We start from the raw sequence: 27,123 nt of genomic DNA, 5'->3' as shown, positions 1-27,123 counted from the left end.
AATTTGCCTCAATGATGGCGCAACTTGTCCTACCAAGAACAAGGACCACATGTGCTCCTATTGTTCTTGGGTCCCAAAATTAATTAAGAAGAAAAACATTGTATACGGAACTGGAACTGGAACTGGCTCGATTAAGTTTTACTTTATTGGTAACTCAATCAAGCAAACAAAAAGTCACAGGCGATCAAAGTGGCGTTGGGACCAAAACTTCTTGGGGACAGCTCGATTCCCATCACATGGAAAGAAAACTAGAATCACTTATCAAATTCAAATATACACATTATAATATAAAATTTTGATTTAGAAAATATTTTTTTATTACAATTAAAATAATGAGATTATATAATATCCCCCCCAAAAAACACCTTATACGCCGACTTTGGTATATAGGGTGATTTAGAGATACCACCCTCCACGTTTGAGTGAATAAATGAAATATCCGTGTTTTCAAACAGGAAACGAAACTCCCTTGACTTTTGTGAGCCTAATAAAAAATAAGAGAAAATCTATTGCCACACCAACTTTTATTTATGACACCAATCATTTCATAATTAAGCAATTTATTACAAATGGATTGATATGTAATCATAAAAAGTTGGTGTGGTAATAACAACTCTCTAAAATAAATTAAATGTTCACATTTTCAACCCCAGGCCAAGAATCCTGGACCTTTTTTGCCCAAAATCCATCTTCAGTCTTCAAGATTAAAAAAAAAATACCCTTCATATCTTCAACTTCTAAGATTTTTTTTTTTCCAACCTTCAAACATCAGAGTTATGATTTTGGGAGAAGTAAAAAAAGGTGGATCATGAGTAGAATAATAAAGGATTTTTTTTTTTTTTTTTTTGGGAAGGGAACAAAGATGATGGATTAAAAACAAGGATAATTTGGTCAAAAATAATTTACCCTATTTAATGAATATCTTGATGTCATAAGGTTTGAGAGAAAAAAATAAAAAGGTTTAGGCTAAAGATGAGGGTAATGTGAGCATAATTCTATACATAAGGACAGTTGTCCAATCATCTTAGAGATATTAAAATCTTGAGGGAAATCCCGAGATAGAAAGAAATTAGTAAAAATCTCGAAAAGCATTATCAGGACCTCCTTTGGGGAAGTCTTGAAGCATGGCCATAGAGAATTGTAGGATTTGATATGGGGCCAATTTCATATGGTTCTGAGATATATTATATGATCTTCAAAATCCTCCTAATTAATATTTTAATTTACAAATAGGCCCTTGTGCAATGCACATGACGCCACTAGAGTATGTAACTTATCAAGTAATGAGATTCTATTCAAGCATACATAAGAAAAATATAAAAAAATTATATTTTAATTTTCTTTATTTGATCAAAACTATAGCGGTGGTCACTGTTTCCAAATAAGGGAGTGAGTGATCATCCATCATACCCTAATGCCCAATTTAAGTACATTATTGAAGGATTTTTTGATTAAAAAAATAATTAGTAGTAGGCAATATCACATGTATAGAATAATAAAATAATAACCCTCTTACGTCAATCATGGCGAAATATCAGATACTTCCATCCACTTATCTTTCTAGTACCCTCATCTAAAGCTTATCACACAAGTTTGGTTTGAAAATCGCGTGGTCGTTGCTGAATTTACTGGAAAGTACGGTCCTCACTACTATATCCCTCCGTATCGAAAGGATAACTTCGTCTTTTCACAAATTAGTGATAAAAAAACCCAATGAAAAAGTATACTAGAAAAACAGGAAATAATAGAGTCAAACATAACTACATGAGAGCTTCTTCATAAGCGTACAAGAGTCAATAGAAAAATACTAGTTGATTAGTTCAGTTTCTTTTCTTCCACTTCGAAGAAAAATACCAAGAAAAAAGGAAAGAAACTTCTGAGCGAGAGAGACGGATCCCAAAACTCAAGAACAGAAAAGTGAGAGGCCGTGCAAGGCGTATACATTCTCAACTTTCGTATATATCTACAATCTCAAACTCACTCTTTCTCATCACATCATAGTTATTTATTTAAAAAAGAAAAAAAAAACACTTAGTTTCATTCTTCTTAGTTACATAGCCTTTTTCTTTCTCCTCCATTGAAAAGCCGGACCCCTGGGATCATCTACAAACTTCCAGAGAAGAACCGGAATCTACGAGGACCATACATCGTATATCTACAGTACTCTTCCAACATATATACACTCAAGGTGTTGTACTTATTCTTTTAGGTTAGATCTGTCATGGATCTAGCCTCTCCTCCACTTACTATCCATGGATGTCCTGAAATTAAAACAGAGCAAAACAGAGACGTCTTAGTCTACGAAACCCTTATGACTAAAATAAAGATTTTAACCAATACATATAAGATTCGCAAAATAACATCGATATTATGGAAGATCTAATCTACATCGCAGATGAAGCAACCTCGAAAACCGATTAGAAATAGAAACAGAAACAGAAAGAATGCGAAAAAGGTGGGACTAACAGCTAAGCTAACTAAAAAGTTTGTTATTTTGCGCTTCGGTTTGGGGATTTCGGCTCTAAATTTAGTAGAATAATAAAGAAGAGGAATTAATGCAGAGAAAACAGAGAAATTAATACAGGAGCACATACTACGCATACAAAATATAGAGAAACAGAGATCAAAACCCTAAAAACTGGTAAATCTAAATACAGAGAAAAGGGACACAAAAACTACGACAAATCAAAAATAGGGAAAATTTAAAGAATCAACCAAAAAAACACTTTAAAAACCTTGAATTATAAGAGTAAAACAGTGATCAAAACCCTAATAACTGGAAAGAATTTGAGAAATCTCTTTGAAAGACTCTCATGCAAGACATTTAAGAAGACTTAAACAGAGTTAAGAAGGCTTCATCAAGAATCACTTACTGAGAACTTGTTCTGCTGAGAATCTCCTCGAAACATCCTTACAGAGCATCCTCCGCAAGAGATCTTTCGCCGACGAAGACACAGAATGAAAGATCCGAGTTGGAAACCGAAGATTCGCACGGAGAACTGCCTCAAATATCTCTCCCGCAGATTCGCCGTAAAACGGCGGGATTCCAGCCAACATTATATACAAAATAACTCCTGCGCTCCATACATCAACCTTCTCATTGTAATCTCTCCCCGAAATCACCTCCGGCGCCACATAGTACGGCGTTCCTACGATCCCTCTCATCGAATGCGCCTCGTGAAAGCACTCGGCCGATCCAAAATCAGCGAGTTTCAACCGATTCCAGCCGTCGAATAATATGTTATCCGGCTTAATATCTCTGTGAGCAACTCCGAGTCGGTGACAGTGAGCGATCGCGTCCATTAACGGTGACATAACGGCAGCCGCTTCAGTTTCAGAGAAGATCCGTTTGGAGATGCGATCGTAAAGATCGGACGACTCACAGAGCTCGATAACCATATGGAGATAATCCTCGTCTTCGTAAACGTTAAAGATCTGAACAACGTTAGGATTTCCACTTACGAGATTCATGATCTTGGCTTCTTTCTCCAAGCATTCTCGATCGACCGAGTCAGAAAGAAGAAGTTTGTCGATCGATTTACAGGCGAAGAACTGACCGGAAACCGGAGAAAAACAACGGAAAACGGTACCAAATCTCCCCCGACCGATCTCCTCGCCAACCTGATAATCCCTTTTCAAAGCCTCGCTCATCTGTTCTTCTCTCCCTAAATCTTTCTATGTTTAATTAAAAACTCTACAAAGTCTAGTATTTATAAAGCAAAGAGGGTTTCGGAATGTTTTAAAAGAATATTCGGTTGGAGGATTCAATCGGTAAATATTGACTACGTATCCAACGGCTCGATTTTCGCCAGCTGGAAGGTTCTATAACTATTATACTACGTCTAGGAGATGCTTTGCGTTTAGTTTAATTACATAAATACCCTTTTTTCTTGTTTGGGCAGTTTAATTATTTTTCCGTGTTTGTTAAGGAAACCTAATTAAAGCGTGACTAGTGTTTAATAGGATAATGCTGAAGTAACTATAAAATATACACCGATTGTACATTCTGATGTGGTGGTAAACACATATAATCATAGATTTCTTTCATGGATTCTCGATGAAAAGAATCTATGGTTATGTGTGCAAATACATCAAAAAAAATGTCAGCATCGATGTACATTGCAATGTTACTCTAGCACGACTGGAATAGAATATACTTTGGGAGCACGGTTGAATAGTGTGAGCTGGTTCGCGTAATTTGTGTTGTGTATATATTAGCCCAAACTATGATATAAAATATCAACATTTGCCCTCATCAGGTTAATGTGGTCTCTCTCTACTTATAGATGTTGCGAGAGATGTCAATTAACCATTACTCGATCCATAACCAAAACCCAACCGATTGTTTATCAACTTATAATAGTGTAGAAGGGGTGCATTTCGGCCCGCGAATCTGCAGCCCAATCCGACGCGGCTTGACTTTTTTGGAGTACAAGTATAGAATACGAACAAAAGTTAAGTTCAACCTGACCTCTTTTATATATAATATATATATAGAGGTAAATGTCTCATTAGTATAGAAATATTATTAATTGTTAATAATTAATATAAAAAATGTGAATTCAAAGGATCTGAACTTAGGGGCACTGAACAACCTCCAACAAATCGTATCACTTAATCAAAGATGAAGCCAGGACTTTTAGATGTGCTAACGATAGTTCATCAGTAATCTTGATTTTCTTCTATTTAAACTCTTTCGAATACAATTACAGATTTCGAATTTTGTTAATATGGTTCTTGAGACTAAATACCGATTGAAACTTCCAATCCTATTTATAAGTGATGGGTTATATATGAACTTTGGTAGCTCAAACCTCTCAGATCCCAAACCAAACAAAACTAGGTCATCATGCCGCCCAGCCCAAAGCTAGGCCGAACCAAGCTAGGATTTTGACCCACTTCCCGGCCAAACCATTTACATTTGTATAAAATGATTATTTTAAAACATTGAATTGACTCAATGGGTAAACTCATTTCATCTGAGTCAAATCATTTATCATAAGAAAATATTATTAATATATATTTTATTTATATAATAATTATATTTTTTTCTATTATTAAAAGATGATGTAGTACGCCTCGTCCATGCGTAGTTTTTTTTTTTCTTATCTTTGATAAACAAAGGGTAAGTGGTTAGGTGTACATGCGTGGCTGACAATAATGCATGATAGAATTTTTTAATTAATTTGTTTCTTTTATTTTATATTTTGGCTTATAGTTTATTTCGATTGTTGACATCAGAACACACAGTGCATGCAATCTGCCATGCTCCATACCACTAATAATCCGATGTTGCATATTTAATTGGCTATTATCATTTTTATTAGTAATTATTATATTAATTTTGAGTAGATTCTCAATAAAATAAATCTTAAGAATCATATTAGAGAAGCATAAAAACTATTTTATAATATAAAATATTTAAAAATTCATTACCGGTGAAATTAAAATGATGTCAATAAAATCATTTTATAAAAGTATAAGATTAAAGGTTTAACATTTCGAATATCATATTATGGATTTGCTTTTACTTTTTCTTTTTCTTTTTCATTTTTCAAATTAAAATGATTGAATGCAAATTTTTGGTTTAATGGATCACATTTAAATATCAAAGCCTTAACTCAAAACCAAACATCTACTTAATTACCTAATTATTCTTTCATGTGTTGTAGTCGGTGCTGGTGGAATGAAAACCATTTGTACCTCTTAGTCATATTCCATATTTCATACATGTGGTTCATGACAGATTTGTGGGGCTTTGTTAAGGAATCATTCTTTTGAAAAAAATGAAAAACAAATTCGTAATTATACATTAAAAAATCAGATCTGTTATTTATATATTTCATCAAACACTCATGAAAAGAAAACATTACTACAATCCTATGTGTAGATCAAGTTAGGTACAAATTAATCTAAGTACTGTTAAAAGAAAGTGTTAGAGTAGTAAGATATGATGTACTGTAATAATCAAATCAGATACTAATAATAGTAGGAGATTAGGATCTTGATTTTATTTATCATCAATTAAGATTTATTAGATATAGAATTTATCTTTAATTAGGATTTGATATATTATTTTCTATATAAAATCTTATTGGGATCCTATAATCATTATCTATAAATAAATTTAATTCCAGATTTTCACAAAAAGAAATATATAGTAATTTATGAACCGTTCATCTTTTTTTGTTTGAGTTTCATATATATATATATAAGATTCCTTTTGCTTTCCAATCTCTTAGGAATAATTTCATTGCACTAGGTATAAAAAGGGGGTTTGATCTCTTTCCCTTTTTTCCTAGATTTCAAAGATTTATCACGAATTAAATTCTAACAAATTTCATCAATTTCTCTCTTTGAAGAGAAATTTTAAAAGAGAAGAAAAATAGAATTCAATCATTTTCTTTAAAGTGAGCATTTGGAAAAGAATTAGAGTGTTGTAAGTAAAACAATTAATATGTCAATAGAAATTCTCTTTGAAAACATGAAACTATAAATATGTAATCGCTAATAATATTGAATCAATGTGAATGGTTTTAAAAAGATTTAACTCGTTAAATCGATCTATGGATTCCGATTAAATCCCAAATTCTGTTTTAAAATCATTGGACCACGATAAAAAGGTGAAGTAAACAGAAATTTCCACCAATCTAATGGATTAGTCATTTAGAATTAAGTATAGATAGGAAAGTGAGAAAAAGTGGTGTCTCATCATTTCATAAATCAAGTGGTAATTAATTAAAATAATGCTTCCAAGCTAAAAGCAATATGCTATCAATAGGAGGATGAGGAGGCTTTAATATCATTAAGAAAGTGATACTTACAGGCCAATTTTTATATGATTAGGCATATTAATGCATCTCTCACTTATGACTAGGGACTTGTATCATATACTAATGGAAAATGATCAAAATACCCTCATCATCAAGTATCCTTGATTTTTATTTAAACAAATTTTACTTAAAAATTTATATTATTTTGTTTTTGTTTTGGCAAGATGTCCTAGATGAGGGTGTTTTAATCATTTTCCATTAATTTATCACGTGTTTCCAAAAAATGCCACTACTTTTACATTTAACCTTATTTATATCAAAATTAATATAATTACGATCCCATAATCCCATGACCTCTATAACCAGGTTACTTATATTTTTTTTTGCTTTTCAATATTAGAGAAATATAATTTTTATATATTATCTACAAAATAAACTAGTTAATGTTTTAAATTACAAAAAAATCTTTATAATATATTAAATAATAAAATTGAATATAACATTAATTTTTTTTTAAATAAATATAAAAAATTTAAATCATTCATAAATCCTAATATTTGTAACATAGGTTTGACAGATGCCACCAATTACTAGAAAAAGAATGATTTCTATTTAGAATACTAGAAAGTAGACCCCCAAATAGGAGTTTAAGCGCTAAAGGTTTCATTATTGTACCTAGGGTGGGGATAGGATGGCAGGATTTTGCGTAGTCTCGCTATTAAGCGCTTTATGCTACATCAAGTCTTATCAAAATTAGGGGTAAGAAATGTCCTAGCATAGACCAATCGAGATTCCAATTTACCCATCAAACTCCTAAGTACCACATAAACCACTATGTTATGAACCGTGTACCTAAGTGGGGTTGAAGATTTCCTCATATAAAGAATTCATGTAGAGTAAATTAGGGGTTGAATGCAAAACAATTATAAGATGAAATTTATTACCTGATAAATACATCGTTCTATTACATTGTACATATTTCTTCAACACAAACATGTCTCAGAGCACCAAAAAACACTAAATCCTCATCGAAAGGTGGGGTATAGATCCTTTAATATGTAAGTAAGGTATAAAAAGAAATATTGAGGTTGAAAAATTTTGAATTATTTTGAAATCTTAAAATGAGAGAGAAATTGAGAGGTCATTTTATCAAATTCAATATGGTTGGTACGGTATTTTGAGGTGAAAGTCTTTTCCTTGATTGAATTAGAGTAGAGGCAACAATTATAGAAAGTAACATAATGAAATGACGTTTGTAGGATTTTATGGCTTTGATTGGTGTAAGGGAGGTTAGGAATGGATAACTGCTTGGAAAATAAAGATGAAGATGGTTGATTTTACAATTATTGAGAGGATTAGAATTTGGACTTATGAGAAAAGATGAATAACTAGAGAAAGAGGCCGAGGATTAGGGTTTAGAGAGAAGGTCAAGAGATGGAGAAATGTCTTTGGAATATAAAAGGAATTTGATATAAAAAATAAATATATTTTTTTAAGTCGTACGAAATATATATATTTTAAAAGTGTTGGATTAAGCTGATTTTTTGTGAGGATGATCTCTAAATCCTCATAAGATATCAGTCGAATCTGCAACCTTTTAAGTCTATCATAAATGATTTACAACTTTTCGATAAAAAGTTGATGATTTATAATTTTAAAATAATTTTGATGAAATTAAAATTTTCAGATTAGATTAACTTTTGATGAAGATAATTTTTTTCATCGTAGAGATTATCTTCACAAAAAATCAGTTTAATCCTAACCTTTCAAGCCCTTAAGATGGCCATTCGAACTCCTCCCCTATTTATATAATCAAAATGTGATTTTATTTTAAAGTAGCAAACACTGACTGGGTATGGGTTGTAATTATTGCTAGGTTTTAGGCTATGTTTTGAAAGGGGAGGAATTCCGGACAATGGAAGGTACAAAAAGGGAATAATCCGAAAGAGATAATGCGTACGGATGTAGTTAAACGTCCCTTTCTACTTCCACGTGTCCAATTGCAATCCACGTGTCTCCACTGTTTCTTTGCTTTATAAAATCAAACATTGAAAAGTTGAAGTTTTATTATGGTGCTATAACATCCTCTGTACAATTCCATCTGCCTCTGGTGGGCCTTTTCAATATTTATTTTCGATTGTACAGAATAACCCCTGTAATTCAGGAAAATTACCTTGCACACCGAAATTTTGTCACATAATTTTTTATTTTTATAAATTTATTCAAATATTTATAATTCATACTTTCTTTTTATTCCTAAAATTATTATTTCCGTCAAACTTTACTAATTATCTAAATATGGTTGAATAAATCAAAAAATTATGTTACAAATGCACCTCCATAAATTTGTAGGTTCTCATATGAGAAAGAATAATGACTTTCCGGCGTCTCCCATTTTAAGTATGTTTAGTGAACCTATAGATGAGCCAACCTTACCTTCTGACGTCTCCCATTGACATTCGCCCTCATCGTAAAATTGTAGTTCATTTATTTCAGGATATGTAAAATCATTTTGTGCATCTTAATTCAAATGATCTATAATTTTGTGATGGGGGTGCATATTAGAGAGGGGAATCAGATTATCACGATTCTTTGAGAATCTTTCTTTGCTAAGATAATGAGGAAAAAGGCCTTACATCCATCTTCCAAAAAGATTTTGAGATTTTTAAACAAATCAACTTATTTATAAATCTCGAGGTATTTGTAGAAGGTGATTAAGGCTTAGTAAGCCTTTTTGCCTCCCTGTCTTTGTTAGATTAGTTGGCCTGTGCTCATATAATTATGAAATAGCTTTCATTTTTTAAATTGTCCCATCAATTTACAATTCATAATGAGCCACCCATGTGGTGTACTTGCAAAAGGTGCGACCAATGTTTCACATGCCCTCCACTTGGTTTTAAAACTAAGAGTACTGTAGGACGATCAATGATCATCGTAAATATATGTTATTTTTATTTAAAAAAATTCAGGAAATTTATACCAAAAACATTGATATATCTTCTTAGATAAATTTACATGTGTATATATAATTAAATTTCATTTAAATTTTATTATTTACCATAATGACAAACTATGTAAAGAGCTTGATCACTAGATTCATGGAAAAAAAACCAGTAAACAAACAAGCAATCCCAATCGTTTGTATCCAAAATTCAAAATTTTGATTATTTATGCGAGGAATGTGGGGCATATTCTCAAGATATTTTATTTCTTTTCCAATATTTAGCTTTTGTGTTTGGATGATTGATACATGTTTTTTACCCTCACGAGTCTAGGATCTCAACCCTTGTGAAAATATCTGGTATTTGTTGTATTAATTTAAAAATGTGAAAAAATGATTTTTGATTGATTCATATGGATTTGTGGTCTGAAAAATGTATAATTTTTTTTTTGGGTTGTTTATTTTTTTCACATGAATTGAAATTTTATATTTTAAGAATGTTTACCGACTGGTTCTCATGTTTTACACAGTTGTGAAATTAATTTTGAGAGAACTTGATTTGATGCATTCATCTACAAAATAGTGGAAACTTTAAGAGAACATTGAATATTTGGTGAACTAGAATCTATTATATCCTAGAGTCACATTTGTTACAAATTCAACAACTTCATCTTTTCAAATGGGGAGGACCATTAGCTGCCTATAAGATAGTGTAAATCACTACGCACGTGCTGGGAGAAATTCCCATAATTCCCTCGTCGTCTGATTTTCCTCTTCCCTCATCCCATTAATTTCAACAATTAAACCAATCCAACAATGTAGCATGGAAGCTGCAAGCAACAAGGGTGGAAGCATTTTTAGTAGATTGTTCAATTTTTCACACCGTTTTTGTGATCTTTTGAGTCTCCTTGGCACTCAATTTTTCAGGGGGGGTTGATTAATTTTATGTATTTTGTATATTTGTTAGTCTTACTAGTTGAATGTGAGGATCCGAGTTTAATAATTTATTCAAATCTTATAACTGTAAATGAATTTTTTTTATTATCTCTATATTGTCTAATTCCTTGTTTTCAAGTGAAAACTTTAGTCTCAATTAGGATTCAACGATGCATCAATTAATTTCATGCATCACTAACTAATTCAATTATATTTATTTTTTTGCATGTCAGCATAATTGTGTCTGTTTTAGGTGTAGATTCTTTGACTTAGACCCATAGCTCAGTTGGTTTGACACATTGCCAAACAACTTTGAGGTCGTGGATTGTTGAATTCTGGGAGGTGAAGGTATGAAGGTTAAACAAACCGAAATCTTTGAGTTGTATAGGTGTGTAGGCCACCTTAAGAACATCGTGGAGAATGTGAGCCTTAACGTACCATTGAAAAATTATTTCTCATTTAATTATTTCAACCTATTTGCTCTGAGTGGACATTTTAATTTTGTTTAATCCAAGCTCATACAATTATCACAACCACCATGACAAACACCCGATAAATAAAATATACAAATAAATAAATATTGAGAATACATGGGGGGGAGCTCTACTGCACATGCGTAGTTAACATGGTGAGTCATCCAAATTCTTATGAGATTACTTATTTTTATTTATTTATTTATTTTGTCTTGTGGTGTTCATCTAGTCCGAGGTTACACATTTAATTTGAAAACAATGGGCGGTTCTGTATTATTGATGATTATATTTATTTTAATTTTTAACTTTTGCAAGAATCTGTATAAAATAATCTTGAAGTATCAGATGGAAGAAGTAAACTACACAGTTTATTATTTTAAAACAATAAAACTAAGGTCCTGAATAATTCGAAAGCTTCATTATGGTTTTATATCATCAATCATTAAATTCCAAAGAAAAATAAAAAATAAAAAAGTAGTATGTTCCTAGTCTCACAATAGGAATGGTTGAAGATCCGTTTTTTTCAAATCATATTTAAATTCGTTTAAATAAGCTAGTGATGCAAGTATTGTGACACCTCACATTTTCTAAGTTACTTAATTCTTTCTTAGGTTCTTTTTTTTTTTTTTGATTTGATCATTTTTTTGTAAGGGATGGACCACACTTGAATATGTTATGGGTCCAAAAGAATTTTTATTTTTATTTTTTCCGTGTTAATCTATTGTGTTTGAGACATACAAATGCCACTTCATGTAAGGCGATTTTGTGTAGCAGAGATTTTTTTAATAACACTCGATATGTCGGTACCACTCCCACTAATACATACTTCTAGACCGTGCTCCTATTAGTTACTTGGGTTATCCATGGTCATGTTTCTTAAGACTCATTAGATGTTCTGTTTCTTCTTAATAGTCATATCTTCCAAGGTTTTTATTTCTATAGGCAAAGAAGATATCAGTCACATGTCATCAGGTTGCAACACTACCAGTCGAAAAATTTATGTACCTAGTCAAGGTTTTTCGACAAAACTCCAACTAGAGATTAGTGTCCGCAAGATTCATTTGAACAAATCACCAACGATTCTATGGTCAAATTAATTACTTGAGTGAAACGCAAAATGCTTCTTGATAATAAATTTGGGGGTCCCAGAGGCCCAACAGCTCAGAGCTCATAACAAGAGAGACCAGGCAATTTGTGTCCAATGGGACTAAACTCAATACCCCCCCCCCCCCTCCCACACGTGTGGGCCAAGACTAGGCTGAGATATGAACTGGTGATGTGGAGGAGAGAAAGCCCACTACGATACCAAATGAATAAATTTAGGGGTCAACTCAAAAACAATTGGCAATAAGTGGAGAGGTCCAGGTACGTACAACACCTGCACATCACACACACTAGGTAAGTGAATGCGCCCTCAAGGGTGGCCCCTGAGGAATTATTGCTCATATTGGGTATTGAACTCATGACCTATGGGCATTAACCGCTTATCGGTCCAAAATTGCTATTGAGCCAACCCCTCGGGGTTGAAAAATGGCTGCTATGTTGTACAAACGAAACAGGAAAAAAGAAAAACAAAAACAAAAACAAAAATACAGACTAGGAGCAATTCATGCACTGCACATAGTTTCCATCATCTACTTGAATCGACCAATCAACATAAGAAACATCAGTCTCTTGCCCGATAAACTTCACGGCCTCTCAAGAATGCTGTGATAGCAAGGTGCTCTGAAGCATATGTCATGACAGATGCTAATACTAGACCACCCACAACCATCAAACCTAACCTGCAAACAATTATCAATATTTTTTAAGTAATTTTTTTGGGAAACGTTAATGAAAAAAATGTGCCCAACTTTCCAGCAGTCACTAAATTCAATTCCCAAGTCAAAACAGGAGGGAAATATGTACAGTAGTAAAAAATCAGGGAAACAAAAAATGCAAAGGAGACAGCTTAGAGCATTTCCAATGATGATGCTATATTTGTTTCTCCCTATTTCTTTTTTAAATAATAAAATGAAAAAAAAATACCATATTACCTGAGAAACAGTGCAGTGATCCCTAAAAGACATGGCAATGAAGGGGCCGCAATAGCTAGAAATGCCATCCCTATCCCATAATACCATGTTGAAAAACACAAATACATGACTGCTGATGATGACCTGCAACACATAGAGAGACCACCACTAAAGGAATGTATTAAACACAAATTGGGATTAGTTATTTGAAGTGTGCCCATTAATAAATCAAATGAAGATAAACGCCAAATGTCATAAAGAATATTGTGAATGACCATTCATAAGTCAGAAGTAAACCCGTCCATGGCATCACTTGGGGAGGAACAACTGCAACTGCGAGTGCAAGGGACACCACAGCAGCCATGAAGCAAATCAAAACAGAAATTCCACCCAAGTAGGCAGGTATATTGGATTGTGTGCCATCAGAGAACTGTTGAATTTCACACACACAAAAAGAGTTTTAATAGTACAGAAATGACGAAAGTTTCTTGTTTTACACAACTAAGAAGGCATAATTATGACCATTCGGTGTTTCATATAAAAACCATATGAGGAAAAGAGGGTCAATAATCCAATATAATTTATACCAAGAGACATTTTGAATCATTTTTATGTGTAAGACTTGTATCGTTGTCCATAGGAAACTCTATCAAATTTTCTTTTTGTATATTGCCCTTGTCAAAGACTGAAAGAGAAAAGTTCTTCAACAAAATTTTCAAAACAAGATACTGCAATTTGTTGTACAAATAACTGCTTCCTATGAAATCTTTAACTAGTTTCATGTTTCAAAAGGGCATCCATACTCTTGGCAGAGAACAAAATTTTCAAGATCCATGTTTATATAGAAAACCATATCTACTATCAACATCTAAAGAGAGTATTCCACGGGATCCCATCAACTAGAAAGTCTAATGGCCTACAACCCTTTTGATATTCATCATTGTTGAAGAATATGTTGTAAACACAATGATTCAAATTTTCCGAAGAATTTGAATAAATCGGTTATTAGTTAAAAAAAGCTCAGTTAGTGTGACTCAAACAAATAAAAATACAGTAACTTGACCTGTTGTATGGGATTAATGATAGGTGGTGAGGAAACACCACCACCAGCATAAGTAAGTCTGCCACCCACTTTGAAACTGCTGTAGAGTTGTCTAACATTAACAAATAATGAGCTTCTACAAAATGAACTAAAGAATTCCTTTTGAATCTGCATCAATAAAAAAAAAAAAAAAACAGAAGTTATTGGATCCATGCTTGAGTATTTATTTATATTCTAAGAGAAAAGCCAGTCCTGAAAGTGCAAACCTGAATAAAAGATCGATAGTAACAGAAAAGCAGAGAAAATAGAGGAAGGAGAAATTTTTTTTTTACTAGGAGATCTTCATTAGGGTTTTTTGCCCCCTCCTGTTCCTGGAAGAGATTCCTCAAGTAGTTCCCGACCATTCTGAAGCACCAGCAAACACAGAAAATCAATAATATACTCCAGACATGTCTCAGTCTTCTTCCACTATCTGCTTCAAAAAGTTAAATAAACCAAATGCTTCACAAGCATGAGAATTGATACGTGCTCACACCCACAAACCCCCACCACCACAACAAAGACCCAACTGGCATGTGCAACGCCTCACACATGTGCACGACCGCACACACCAACACTCCCATGAAACTGTGTGTGCTCCCACAAAAGCATTTGACCACATGCACAAGCACTGGCATATGGCATGCCTCACACGTGCATGACCCCACAAAAGCATTTGACCACATGCACAAGCACTGGCATGTGGCATGCCTCACATGTGCATGACCGCACACACCAACATTCCCATGAAACTGCTCGTGTGCCGATATAAGCATTTGACCACATGCACAAGCACTGGCATGTGGCATGCATCACACGTGCATGACCGCACGCACCAATATCCCCATGAAACTGCCTGTGTACCCATAAGCATTTACAAAAATAAGCTGCAGCATACAAAAAAATAATGGAGTTCAAATCAAACACCTGCCAGATGTCAACAGGTTTTAAGAGCCATGCTGTTCACCAATCCCATGGTTTGAGTGGGCCAAGGGTGTAGTGAATAACTCAAAGTTCTTTATCATCGACCATCCACTGCATTAGCAATAAATAAAAGGAGATCGTAAGGTTCAACAGAAAGCTTAAACCAAAGCAAATGCAACATAAATGAGTTAATTTTATGTATGAATCAGTCAAGTGGTTGATTAACAGAAGTATGAAAGTCCTTGTCAAACTAAGTATTAAAAAGAATAACGATAAACTGACTCAAAAAAAAAGATACTCAAATATACTCAACTCACGTGTAATGTGCACAGAATCATATGGAAAAAAATCTATGGTTCTGTGCATTGAGTTTTTTTTTTTTTTTTTTTTTTGAGTCAGGTCATCATGACTCTATTAAAAATTGTACAATCAAGAAGTGCCAACTTGGCTAAGTTGATGAGATGTGTGGAGTGTTGTTCCCAAAGCCCTAGGTTCAAATCCTATCCCAAAAAAATAGTAATAATAAAATAAAATAGAATAGAATAAAATTGTACAATCAAATTTGAATGTGATGCCTTTGTTATCAAAGCTTCAATAGGCATGGTCAATAATGCTTTCATATTTATGAAGGTGCGATAAAAGTGAAAAGTGTTGGTCTAGAAAAAATTCATGAAATGTAGTCATTAAAAACAGTTATAGTTTAAATGCCTAAATCTTGCACATTAAAATTGCACAAAAGAAAACCACACTGATTAGAAGCTCAAGGTATCACTCACCTTATTGGCCAGCATGTAGAGACCAACATCTGCATTATATAGAGTAGACAGGCGCTCCATTTCAGGCACTTGTTTAGAATTTATCACATTGGATGGTAAGTTTGGCTAAAAAACAATGAGCATTGGTAAATCCAGAAAAATATGAATTTAGGAATCCCTGATCTCCTGCTAGCATAAAAGCACATCAGGATTAGGGATTAAAAAAACGGAAAAAAAAAGCAGTGAAGAAGAAATTTGTTTTAACGCTGTAGAACAAATGGGGATAAGGACACAAACAGCTGTGATGCCTTGGTCAAGTTTCTCATTGAAAAAGTCCACCTCCAATCACAGCGAAGTGAACATAAAATATTTTAGCTACTTAGTATTATGTGTTTTTTGGTTGAATTGATGGAGTAGCCTAGTATCATAGTTAAATAAATCTTCCACTTGGGTCCAGTTTCCTAGGAATCCCAGGATTCATAGGTAATTTGGAATATTTTCTTGAATTTTTTGTTGTCATTCAAGAACCAGACACCTACTTTTTTTTCTTTCAATAATATATTTATCAACAGAAGAACAAGGAACAAAGACTAACAAATAGAATTACAAAGAAAGGTGAGAGGGCACCTCACACTTCTAGCAACATGTTTAGATGTTGAGTAAGGCTAGTCTTACTAACTTAGTAAGATTTCAAATCTTACTCAGGCTCATTGAGCTCACCTTGTGGTATCCAAGTCACAGGGTTGTAGAGGACAAAATTTTAAGAACTTTGAAAAAAAGAAGTTATTCTTCACCGTTGAATTTTTATTTTAAATTTGGGAGTTCAGTAGTCGTCTATTTTCAAAACCTTGGATCAAGTCCAAAAAAAATATTTTTTTGGATCTGAGTTTTTCCATGAAATTTTGAGGGCTGTGGAGTTTGATTGCGAATTTGATGATCCATTTGACCTCAATGATCATTAGTAAGAGCTGAAATCAAACTAAGTAAGGAAAGTGTTTCTCTTATATGTTTGTGGTAATAAGGGTAGTCTGAGCTTCCCTACTTGTTATACATTTTCAATGGAAACTACCCCAATTAAAAGTATCTATTATATCACAAAGAAAAGAAGATAATTATCAATAGAGGGAACCTAGCCACTAAAATCATCACCCTAATCTTTGCAAATAAACAAACAAACAAAAAATGACATAGATTATGAATAAAAAAGTACAATTAGTAGAAGCAAAAGTTGCACAAAAACAAAACCTCCTGTGTAAGACTGCAATGTGTTCATTGCTCATCATATCCTCGAAAACCTCTTCAGATGGTTCCACTACCATGACTCCTGAATTAATCCTCTCAGAATGCTTCAAGTTTGGCACAAAAATTGCCACATTTAAAGAGATCTTCAATACTCTTAACCACAATAGTATTGGCATCAAGATACACGACTGCTGAAAAACAAATTCACGTAACTCACCAAAAACAATGTCGCATGTATAATTAACCAATGCAAATCTTTGGTAAATCAAATTAAGCAAAATCAATTACCTTTCTTATAATTCGCCATGTTGAATATTTTTAATTTGGTATAGACTCCCCAAAACCTTGTTGGACGTACTTGATTAGGGTTTGCCAATAAACTTATAAGCTTCACAATCCAACCATCTGCCTACTCGAATTATGCAGAATTAAACACAATCAACAACAATAAAACTTTCTTTCAGCAAATTAAACTAACAGATTAAGATTTAGGGCCAGTTCAGATCGCCATTTTTTTTTTTTGCTTCAAACAACAAAATGTACATATTTTGTGGGGGGGGAAAAACAGATGTTTTACTCAAAATAGCCCAAATTTTCGTTTAAATTTATAACTGAAGGAGCTTCTTAGCGTAATCAGAGACGCCATCAGAGACAAGAACAACCACGTCTTTAGATGATCCAGTGTCCCGAATCGATTTCCCGAGAACTCGAACACCAAGAACAAATTCATCTCCGTAAAGCAGAGTAACATATGCCTCTGATTGAGATTTCCCAAGAACTCGAGCAGATTGAGATCGAAATAACGCAAAAAGAATCCCCAAAACTCCTAATTTCGTGAGTTTCGATCTCATTCTCATCCTAACTAATAACCAAAGATCGAATGGATGGGAAAGAAAAAATCGAAAATTTTGAATGCGAGGGAAGGATAGAGGGAGGGGTTAGTAAATAATTCAGGTCATGGGGGAGGAGTGACTGAAATTCAAAGTTGTGAATGGATTCGAAGATAATAAAATAGTTTCAGAGGTTAGAATTTTAAAGCGTGGGAGTAGAGTACACCAGGTACCTAAGAACCCGAGAGAAGAAGAAGACCTGAAAATCTTTCAAAATCAGATTTTGCGAGAACCCGATCGTCTCGACCCTTCTTAGCCATTTGGAATACGGAATAATAAAAAAATTAAAATATGAGTTTTATTCGATGAGTCGTGATAATCGCACTACCTCACGTGGCATACTCGTTACTCAATCAATCGACTCTGTGTATCCCGAGGAGTACAGATCTACGACTCTTGAACTTGTCACGTCAAGGAGTCGATTGAGTAATGAGTATGCCACGTGGGATAGGCAGATTATCACGATTCTTATTTCACGTTGGGGTTGAAAAAAATTCAGTAAACAAGGAAGTATGTATACATTATATATGACATGCATAATAATATAATCATCATACTCCAATGATTTTCGAGTTTGGAGATTTTCAATTAGAATCGTGATAATCTAACTACTCCATGTGACAAACTCAATCGACTACCCTAACTTGACAAGTTTGGGAATTGTAGATCTACGCTCCTTGGGATACATTACTACACTTCCCTATTTAAAAAAAAGTGTATCTCGAGGGAGTCATGTATCTTGAGGAACGTAGATCTATGATTCCCGAATTTGTCATGTTAGGCAGCCGATTGAGTTTGTCACGTGAGACAATCAAATTATCACAACTCTTTCAATTATGACTCTAGAATCAAGAATGCATGCCATGCATATTACATATGATAAATTATAGTTCAAAAAATAATTAGTCCCTCATCCACTTGGGTAATTAAGCAAATTACTATGATGATTTAATTATCAATCTAAAAATCTAATAAAAGATTTACAATATTCTAATAAAATTCTTAATCATATAATTTCTTGAAAAGATTTAAACAATAAAAAAAAATTACAACTTAATTAAAAAATTACAACTTAGATCTCAAGCAACCATTGAAAAAAATCCAAGACATAATTAACTAAAACAAAAAAAAATCTAACAAAATATATTAACATCCCTTGAGTTAGAATGAATGCACGTGAGAGAAAGAGAGAAAGAGAGAGAGAGAGAGGTGCATATTCCTATTATTAAGAGAAAGAAAAATATGAAAGGAGAATGAATTTAAAAAAATTGTATTACTTCTCTACAAAGTTGCAAAGATCTATTTGATTTTAGATCTACTTCCATATTGTTTTCAGGTCTAATTTTTTAATTTCTTTTCATCAATATGTTGAAAAGAGAGTAGAAGAGAGACCTGCCTGAATGGGTTGTTGGAGAGTAGAGACGATAGAGAGAATGAGAAGTCCAACCGATGGATGAAATAGGAAATTCGTAAGTAACTTAACTTAATGTAATCTTTTTTTATTGAATATACAGTATTCATAAAAAAAATTATTTTCTAAAAAGTTCGTTTTCTTGTTAAAATATTCGAATTTTTCAAATGATTCAAGTGTTCGGAAGTATAATACTTTTATTCAAAAAAATAAATCTTCACAAATAAAACAGATGATTGCTAATGAGGGTCTCAATCTTGTCTATATCGAGTTCACTTGTTCGAGTTATCCCAGGTCAGATGAGCCAAAGACTCATTTAAGCTGGTTAAAAATTAGTTACTTAAATAAGTACATATATATTTTTAATTGTAAGGTAGATTAGTTTTTTAGTCACAATTTTTTTTTACATAGATAACAAATATTTAAATTATTTAAGATAACTATTATTGGCACCCCAATTAAAAATAAAGAAAGTTAAATGATTGAGAATAAGTAAAAGTTTGCATGCCAATAGAAGTGCTCTCGTTCTTTTTTGCTAGATTTTTTTATTTTTTGGGTTTAAGATTTTATACGAGTCTAATCATAATGATAAACAATTGCTGAAATTGTTTGAAGGAGTGTCGTACTGTTCAGACAATAATTTGAGCCAAACCTTTTGTAATTTTATATGTTCTGCAATGTTATGGAAGATTTATATTGATCATCTTGAGGACTAGTCTCGAGGGCCTGTATACGCTTCTAAACCATGATAACATGATAATCTAGTCATTTTAATTAAATATGAAACACCATAATGATGTGAATTGTTAATGAAAAATGTTAACGTGACTTGAAATAACACTTGAAGTAGTATAACTCAAGGACGAAGTGTGTAGAAATCATAGATGCTTTTTTTTCTTTTTTTTCTTTTTTTTCTTTTTTAAGGATTAATGATAAAACCCCACACTGACATGTACCTGGCTGACATGTAACCGTAGATCTTTTTCATTGTGTATCCTGAAGAAAAAAAATATATGGTTCTATGCCTTTGTCACGTCAGTCGCGTACAGATCACGTATGTATCAGCGTGTATGTTTATCATGACTCTTTTTCGATATACAAGTCTTGTGCATTCGAAGATAATTGATGGTTCTCTGCACATATAGTGCTACTTCGAGTCACTGTAGCAAGGCTCATTATCTAATGTGATGCATTGTATCATATTCAAATGGCGACCATTAAACTTTCAAAAAGAGACCATTGTAAGGTGATTCATTGTATCTTCCATTAGCTAGTTTATAAGAGTGCGTTCTATTGTTTTCTGTGTATCCTCTAATTGGATTCTTGTAATTCAACCAACAAGAATCGATATGGAAATCTAATCTTCTACAATAAAACTTTTTATGGTATTTACCACATGGAAAGTTGACAGATATTTTTTCATGTTATTAACTTTTGAGGAAGTTGGGATTGTCAGTTATATTTATAGGATCATCAAAAGGGAGATCCATCAAACATGAATAACTTTTGGGCACAAAGTGGTAGGAATTTTGAGAATGGCTATGTAGATAATAACAATGCAAGAGCATGTATGTATTAAGAAAGAGGAATGTTTGCTCCAATCCCTAGGAGTTAGTGTCATCTATTGAAAGCCTTTAGTGCTCCGAGGTAGAGAGAACCAATCAAACCAAATCAGAAATCAAAAATCAAGTTGATATGATATCATCAACCTTAAGAAGCAAATCAACAACTGGGTTGAAAAACTGAGAAGAACAGCTTTGTGTGATTAATTAATGTCCATGAGTCAGCTCTACAACAACATTCTTAAACCAAAATGGAGAAGGGGTGAGCTTGATTGTGTAAGCCATACATAGAATTTGGTCATGCAAGAACGATAAATCCATGGTGGTTGTTGCATATAAACATCATTTTAACTCGTCACATGATCTTGGAGTCCCTTACTCATAGTACATACTCATTATTCAATGAATTTGATAAATATAGAACATATGCCATTCCTTTGGAGAGTCATGTCAGCCACTCCATATGTAAGTACACATATATGGCAATGCGACTCTAGTGTTCCTAGAAATACCACATAGAATGCGCGATCAACAATGTGTCTGATGGCACAAAAATTACAATACATACCTAGGCTTGTTGGCAATGTATTGTAACCATTTTGATAATGATCTCATGAGGAGCCATTCATTCAGTGTACATCCATGATTCTTATATGTAGGTGTTGCAAGGACAAATTTTTTAATCCAATGATAACCATGATTGTTGTTGGCTACGGCAGGTCCATGAGGTTGAACAAGTGTTCAAATGGACATCAGGATGTTTGTCTGTGACTGGTTACGTTGTTGTTTGCTAGCGGGTACCAAGAATTACTAACAAGCATTTTGAAAATGTTGCTCATGGTGATCAAGGTGGATGAGGACGATTTTCGACCAAGAAGATAGGGGAGAAGCCACAATTTTCTTGTAGTGGGGGCAAAGTATAGTTGCCCGATAAGGTTGAAGAACATAAAGATTGGTTTTTAGGTGAAAAATCTTGGGCTATGAAAAGAGACTTAAGTCAAGGGGAATGTCATCAATGGGCGTGGGGGCAACTTCCGAATATTAATCAAATAAAAAAGTTCTAATAAACACTTGAATAGAGTGAGGAGGAGTTTCAAAAATTTATAGGGAAACTCAAAATATATCAAAATTCTCAAGCAAATAATGTAAGTTCTCTACCCCTGAAGACTATGAAAGACATGCGACATGAGGAAAGAAGATTAAAGAGCTTATAGATACATTTCATGAGCGATATACTGATGGAGTCCCGATAGTATGCACCCAGGGTGGAGGATTAAAACCCTCCTCCCACGCACCTAAACACACGCAAATGGCGAAGATACAGAGAATAACAAATGTTTATACTTGTTAAATGAACTTTAAAAATTGAAGGACTACTTTACCCTTGGCATGTACTATAGAGTTCAGATGGTTTTCTATGTTATTTAATTGAAAAATTGAAGGTATGATTAGAAGAAAATGTTATTTGGAACTCCACTTAGCTTTATGAGCATAATCTGAAATTCCGAAGGGCACATGCGATGCAGATGATACTCAAGTAACAATAATATTGCATTTCGTGGGCATGAGGTGAACATGATATGGTCGCAAATCAGCATAAAAAAATAAAATAAATTTGTGTAGATAGGCTCTCTATAAAATTGTCAAGGGTTTTCAATGGAAAGTTGATCCATTTCGATATGATAACTAAGAGCATCTCCAATAGAGATATTAAAATCCACAAGTTAAAGATGCCACGTAGGCACTTTTGTCAGACATTAGCCCATTTTTAACAAGTGAAGTACCTTACCATGTCCAAGAACTCCAATGTACATACTAGTGCACACATGTTAACCACCTTTTTGCAACTGTTGGTTTTTATTTTTTATTTTTTTAAACAAATAAAATTGTCATTGTTTGCTATTGTTTGCAAAACTAACACATTAACAAACTGACGTGACTAGCCAAACTGCTACCCATAGTTAACACACATTAGCATCTCACACCCTTAACAAATCCACTAATTTGTCCATTGGAGTAAATTTATTGGTTAAATTTTAGCTTATGACGTTAACACGCCCACTAACTTGTCCATTCTAGATGCTCTAAGGGTACACTATTACTCAATTAGATTGGGATCCAATATTCCAATTAAGTAATTTATTTATTTATATATATGCTGACATTACAGGCTTCATGGGATATTCAATTTTAGATTTTTTTTAATGTTCTTCAAAACTATTTATTATTTTATTTTCCTACTGTAAAAATAAAATAAAAAATAAGGATGTTTTGATCTTTATACAATCGTACTTATGTAAAATTTTAAAAAATATATATATACATATATATGAGTTGCGTTATTACGACCCTTTTGCGACCCCCTTTGCGACACACCTTTTTGTCTTATATGGGCAAAAATGTTTGGAATGGGCTGATTTTTTGTGAGGATGATCTCTATGGTGAGGGGATCATCCTGGCAAAAAATCAGCCCATTCCAAAACTTCTAGACCGTCCGATTTTTGTTGAAAAATTATAGACCGTCCAATTTTTGTAAATCAATTTTGATGGGGTTAGAAGTTTTGGAATGGGATGATTTTTTGCCAGGATGATCCCCTCACCATAGAGATCATCCTCACAAAAAATCAGCTCATTCCAAACATTTTTGCCCTATAAGACAAAAAGGTGTGTCGCAAAGGGGGTCGCAAAGGGGGTCGTAATAACGTGACCCTATATATATATATATATATATATATATGGGCCAGGTTCAAAGGACAATCATTTCTACACACATATAGACAACATGTTTTGTCTTATATGGGTAAAAATATTTGGAATTGACTGATTTTTTGTGAGGATGATCTCTGTGATGAGGAGATCATCCTTGCCAAAAATCAGCTCATTATGAAACTTCTAGACCATCCAATTTTTGTTGAAAAATTATAGACCGTCCAATTTTTGTAAATCAATTTTGATGGGGTTACTAGTTTTGGAATGGGATGATTTTTTGCCAGGATGATCCCCTCATCACAGAGATCATCCTCACAAAAAATCAGTCCATTCCAAACATTTTTGCCCATATAAGACAAAACACGTTGTCCATATGTGTGTAGAAATGATTGTCCTTTGAACCTGACCCTATATATTATATATATATATATAATATATATATATATATTATATATATATATATATATATATATATTTTATATTTACAAAACTATCATTGCATAATAATTCATGCATCCTTATTTTTAAAATAATAAATATTTTTTAAAATCTTCAAGATTATGAAGGTTGCTGACGGCCCCCATGAAATGTTGGATCCCCCATTATATATATTATTGGATTTATTCATTCTATGTTCATCTTAATTTGTTGTCTAAAATTTTATATTTTGCAAAACTTTGCAAATTTACCATGTTTTACTAACACACGAAGCATGGTCTAATCTAAAAGCATAAACACTAATGAAATTGATGAAGGTTTTGAGGCTTAAATCTGTGATTGCGTCTCATTTTAATTCCATTTGAAATAGTCACAGTGCATTTGCATTAGACACCGTAATTTGACCACAGCTTGCAATTCAGCTATTTTGAAAGTTAGAAGTACATAAATCTTGGAGTTGAAGACAAGTTTTAACTTTTCTTTTTTACTCTTTCTTCAATTAAGATGACGGGAATTAAAAATCAAAGGCTTTTGGCAAGAGATTGAATATGAGGGCATTTTGATTATCCTCTTACCAAAGAATAAAGTCAAGAGGGTATGTCATCAGTTTGAAATTTCTTACGTGTATCTCGAATTTCAACCAAAACCTAGTGAGGTACCTCAAAAGTAACCCAAATATAGTTTACCTTAGAATTGAAGCATTTGAGACTTGGCTTCACTCATTGACTAAAGATTATTAGTGAGTTTAATAAATGATAACACGGTTTTGATGACCGATCGTGTGATTTGAAAACGATTGGTCATCGCATACCATTGAAATGTTAATTTCTCCTTAACCCCATGATGAAGGAATTGAAACTTCCAAACAAAAAGTATAAAAGGCAAAAGAGAAGTGGTCATCTTTCATCATTTGTGATTAAAAAAGAACCAAAGTGGGAGAAAGAAAGCTTCAAAGCAGGTAACAGTCATTTCAAGCTTACTTAAGTGAAAGATGATCAAACAATATCAAATTGGATTAAAGAAATGTAGCCTTAGTCAAGGTGAATGAGGGTGCAAGAATGCCAAATAATATTGTAAGACTTGCATTAATTTTCTTGGTCAAAATTTCAAACCAATTATCCTATAATACTCCGAATAAACCGATAACCTAATGGTATTAATTGAGTAGCCCTTAAGAAACCTAATCTTATAAATATCAATGCTGTATAATATGATAATCAACTTCATGTTCTTTTCATGGAATGAATCCTAACCATGCATTCCTTGCAAGTCAAGTGGGTTATGCCTAACTTTTAATTACTTAAAATAAGAAGAGCTTAAAGTATATACTAAGAGAACTCACCAACATGCACGGGTCATTTTTATTCGAATATGCCCTTGAATAACTATTGGTCATGAAAATACCATGGGTAATATAGTCTTTTTACTTCATGAAAATTTAGTATTATCTAATTTATAAGAATAATAATTTTTTGATGCCCCTCTCACATACGCTCCTTGATGTTGCATGTGCTAAAAACATATATGTATTTCTCGGGATACACAACTACACATATTGATGTGCAGTTGTGTATCCTGAAGAAAATCTTACGATCCTATCTCATGCCACGTCAAGGAACGTATGCTAAAGGGGTTGTTATAGAAAATCCCGACTCAATTCATAATAAAAATTTATGGAAAATTTTTATGGGGCTTTATAAGATAGTTGTAAGAAGTCCCTTTGCACATTAAATTGAAAACAAATACAAAGCTAATTTTAAAATTAGGCCAAATGGATGGATGATCATAAACTTAGAGACCAGGATGATCATCTTTAATTCTGAGGGACGATTTGTTGTATGGTTGAATCTTCAAACATGATACTCATGTGGGCTCTAAAATTGAGAGTGTAAACAGAGAGCATCGAAAGAACCCTCTTTGTATAAGACAGGTGGCGTTTTTAATTTATTTCATGCCCTTATATTTCCCTTAAAATTTAAAACACTTCCTTAAAAATGCCACGTGTAATCTAAGGGAGAGATTTTCTTCAAAATTTTGAAGCAGGTTGTCTGCTTCAAAGTTTTTCCGTGGGAGCATTGCGTTTGGTGGTCCATCGTTCAATGGTGAATCGCCGCTAAGTTGAACATCCGTGTAGAAAAATGAGTCTGTTCCAACATTGATAATTGTGTTCAAAGTTTGACTTAAATTAACGGCACAATATAATAATCACAATTTATAATATCATGTAAACCTTGCATAAGTATAAAAAATGAATGGGTGATTCAACTTTTCTAAAAATCTATTTTTTTTTTCTTCGTCTAAAGACCAATCACCTTCAATCTTTATGGTAATTTCAATCTATTCAACCCTTTCTACCTTGCTTTTATAGAAAATTTATATTTTTCTTCCCAAAATTCTATCATTTTATGTTTTATCAAATAACATATCTTGCCTTGAGATTTGATGGTTGAAAACTTAAAATAGATAAAATCTTAAGGTTAATGATGGGGTTAAAAATTCTATCAAAGATGTTGAAGTGGTATTGAGATTAAAAATATAGAATTTTAACTACTGATTTGAAGATGAGTGCATTTGAGGGTTTTTTTTTTTTCTTTTTCTTTTTCTTTTCGTTAATCCATTAAAAAGATTGAGGTCAACATAGGCATGCCATCAGTTACAAAGTGTTGTGATTTGTGGAGTCTAATAGTCCTAGTCAATAAGGATGTACTGTAAATCAAGTCACATTTTCACTTTTTTTTATGAGTATTTTCGAAATTTCATTATTATTATGTAAAATCCTAGTTAGGTTTTCTGGGGTATTTATATTTCTTGTATTTTGTGAAAGGGTGTAATTTTTAAATATGAGTTTTCTCTTAATAGTGGAATCGGTGTGATCTGTAGACGTATTTCAATTTTGAGGGAACCTCGTAAAATTCTATGTTTTTGTGCGTGATTTGTGTTTTGTTTTGTTTCTTTTCTTAGTTCGATTGTTCC

The 27,123-nt window shown here is 33.0% G+C and overlaps 1 protein-coding gene and 1 pseudogene across 2 annotated transcripts; both read right to left on the bottom strand.

Annotated features, from left to right (window-relative positions):
• Nucleotides 1–1,797: 1,797 nt before the first annotated feature.
• Nucleotides 1,798–3,692, bottom strand: LOC147403398 (phosphoenolpyruvate carboxylase kinase 1-like). The gene is made up of 2 exons (XM_086438978.1): nucleotides 2,874–3,692; nucleotides 1,798–2,261 (listed from the first exon to the last, which is right to left on the bottom strand). The coding sequence occupies exons 1-2, from the start codon at nucleotides 3,649–3,651 to the stop codon at nucleotides 2,206–2,208; spliced, it is 834 nt and encodes a 277-aa protein (XP_086295104.1). The 5' UTR covers nucleotides 3,652–3,692; the 3' UTR covers nucleotides 1,798–2,205.
• A 9,598-nt stretch (nucleotides 3,693–13,290) lies between these two features.
• LOC147403397 (inositol phosphorylceramide glucuronosyltransferase 1-like) lies at nucleotides 13,291–17,997 on the bottom strand (annotated as a pseudogene). Its single transcript, XR_015177188.1, has 8 exons — nucleotides 17,782–17,997; nucleotides 17,429–17,549; nucleotides 17,144–17,328; nucleotides 15,920–16,084; nucleotides 15,147–15,254; nucleotides 14,447–14,585; nucleotides 14,202–14,348; nucleotides 13,291–13,568 (listed from the first exon to the last, which is right to left on the bottom strand). The product of XR_015177188.1 is annotated as an inositol phosphorylceramide glucuronosyltransferase 1-like (transcript).
• Nucleotides 17,998–27,123: the final 9,126 nt, after the last annotated feature.

The sequence above is a fragment of the Akebia trifoliata genome, chromosome 4, assembly GCF_017979445.1.
Source record: "Akebia trifoliata isolate Shusen 1 chromosome 4, ASM1797944v1, whole genome shotgun sequence".
In the NCBI taxonomy this organism is placed as follows: domain Eukaryota; kingdom Viridiplantae; phylum Streptophyta; class Magnoliopsida; order Ranunculales; family Lardizabalaceae; genus Akebia; species Akebia trifoliata.
This window is presented reverse-complemented; position numbering and strand designations above follow the sequence as displayed.

Excerpts from the sequence above, each read along its gene's own strand:
- LOC147403398 (XM_086438978.1), bottom strand. The coding sequence starts at position 3,651 with ATGAGCGAGGCTTTGAAAAGGGATTATCAGGTTGGCGAGGAGATCGGT. Across the intron at positions 2,262-2,873 it reads CTCAGCAGAACAAGTTCTCA|GACATCCATGGATAGTAAGT; the intron begins GTAAGTGATTCT and ends TTTTAATTTCAG.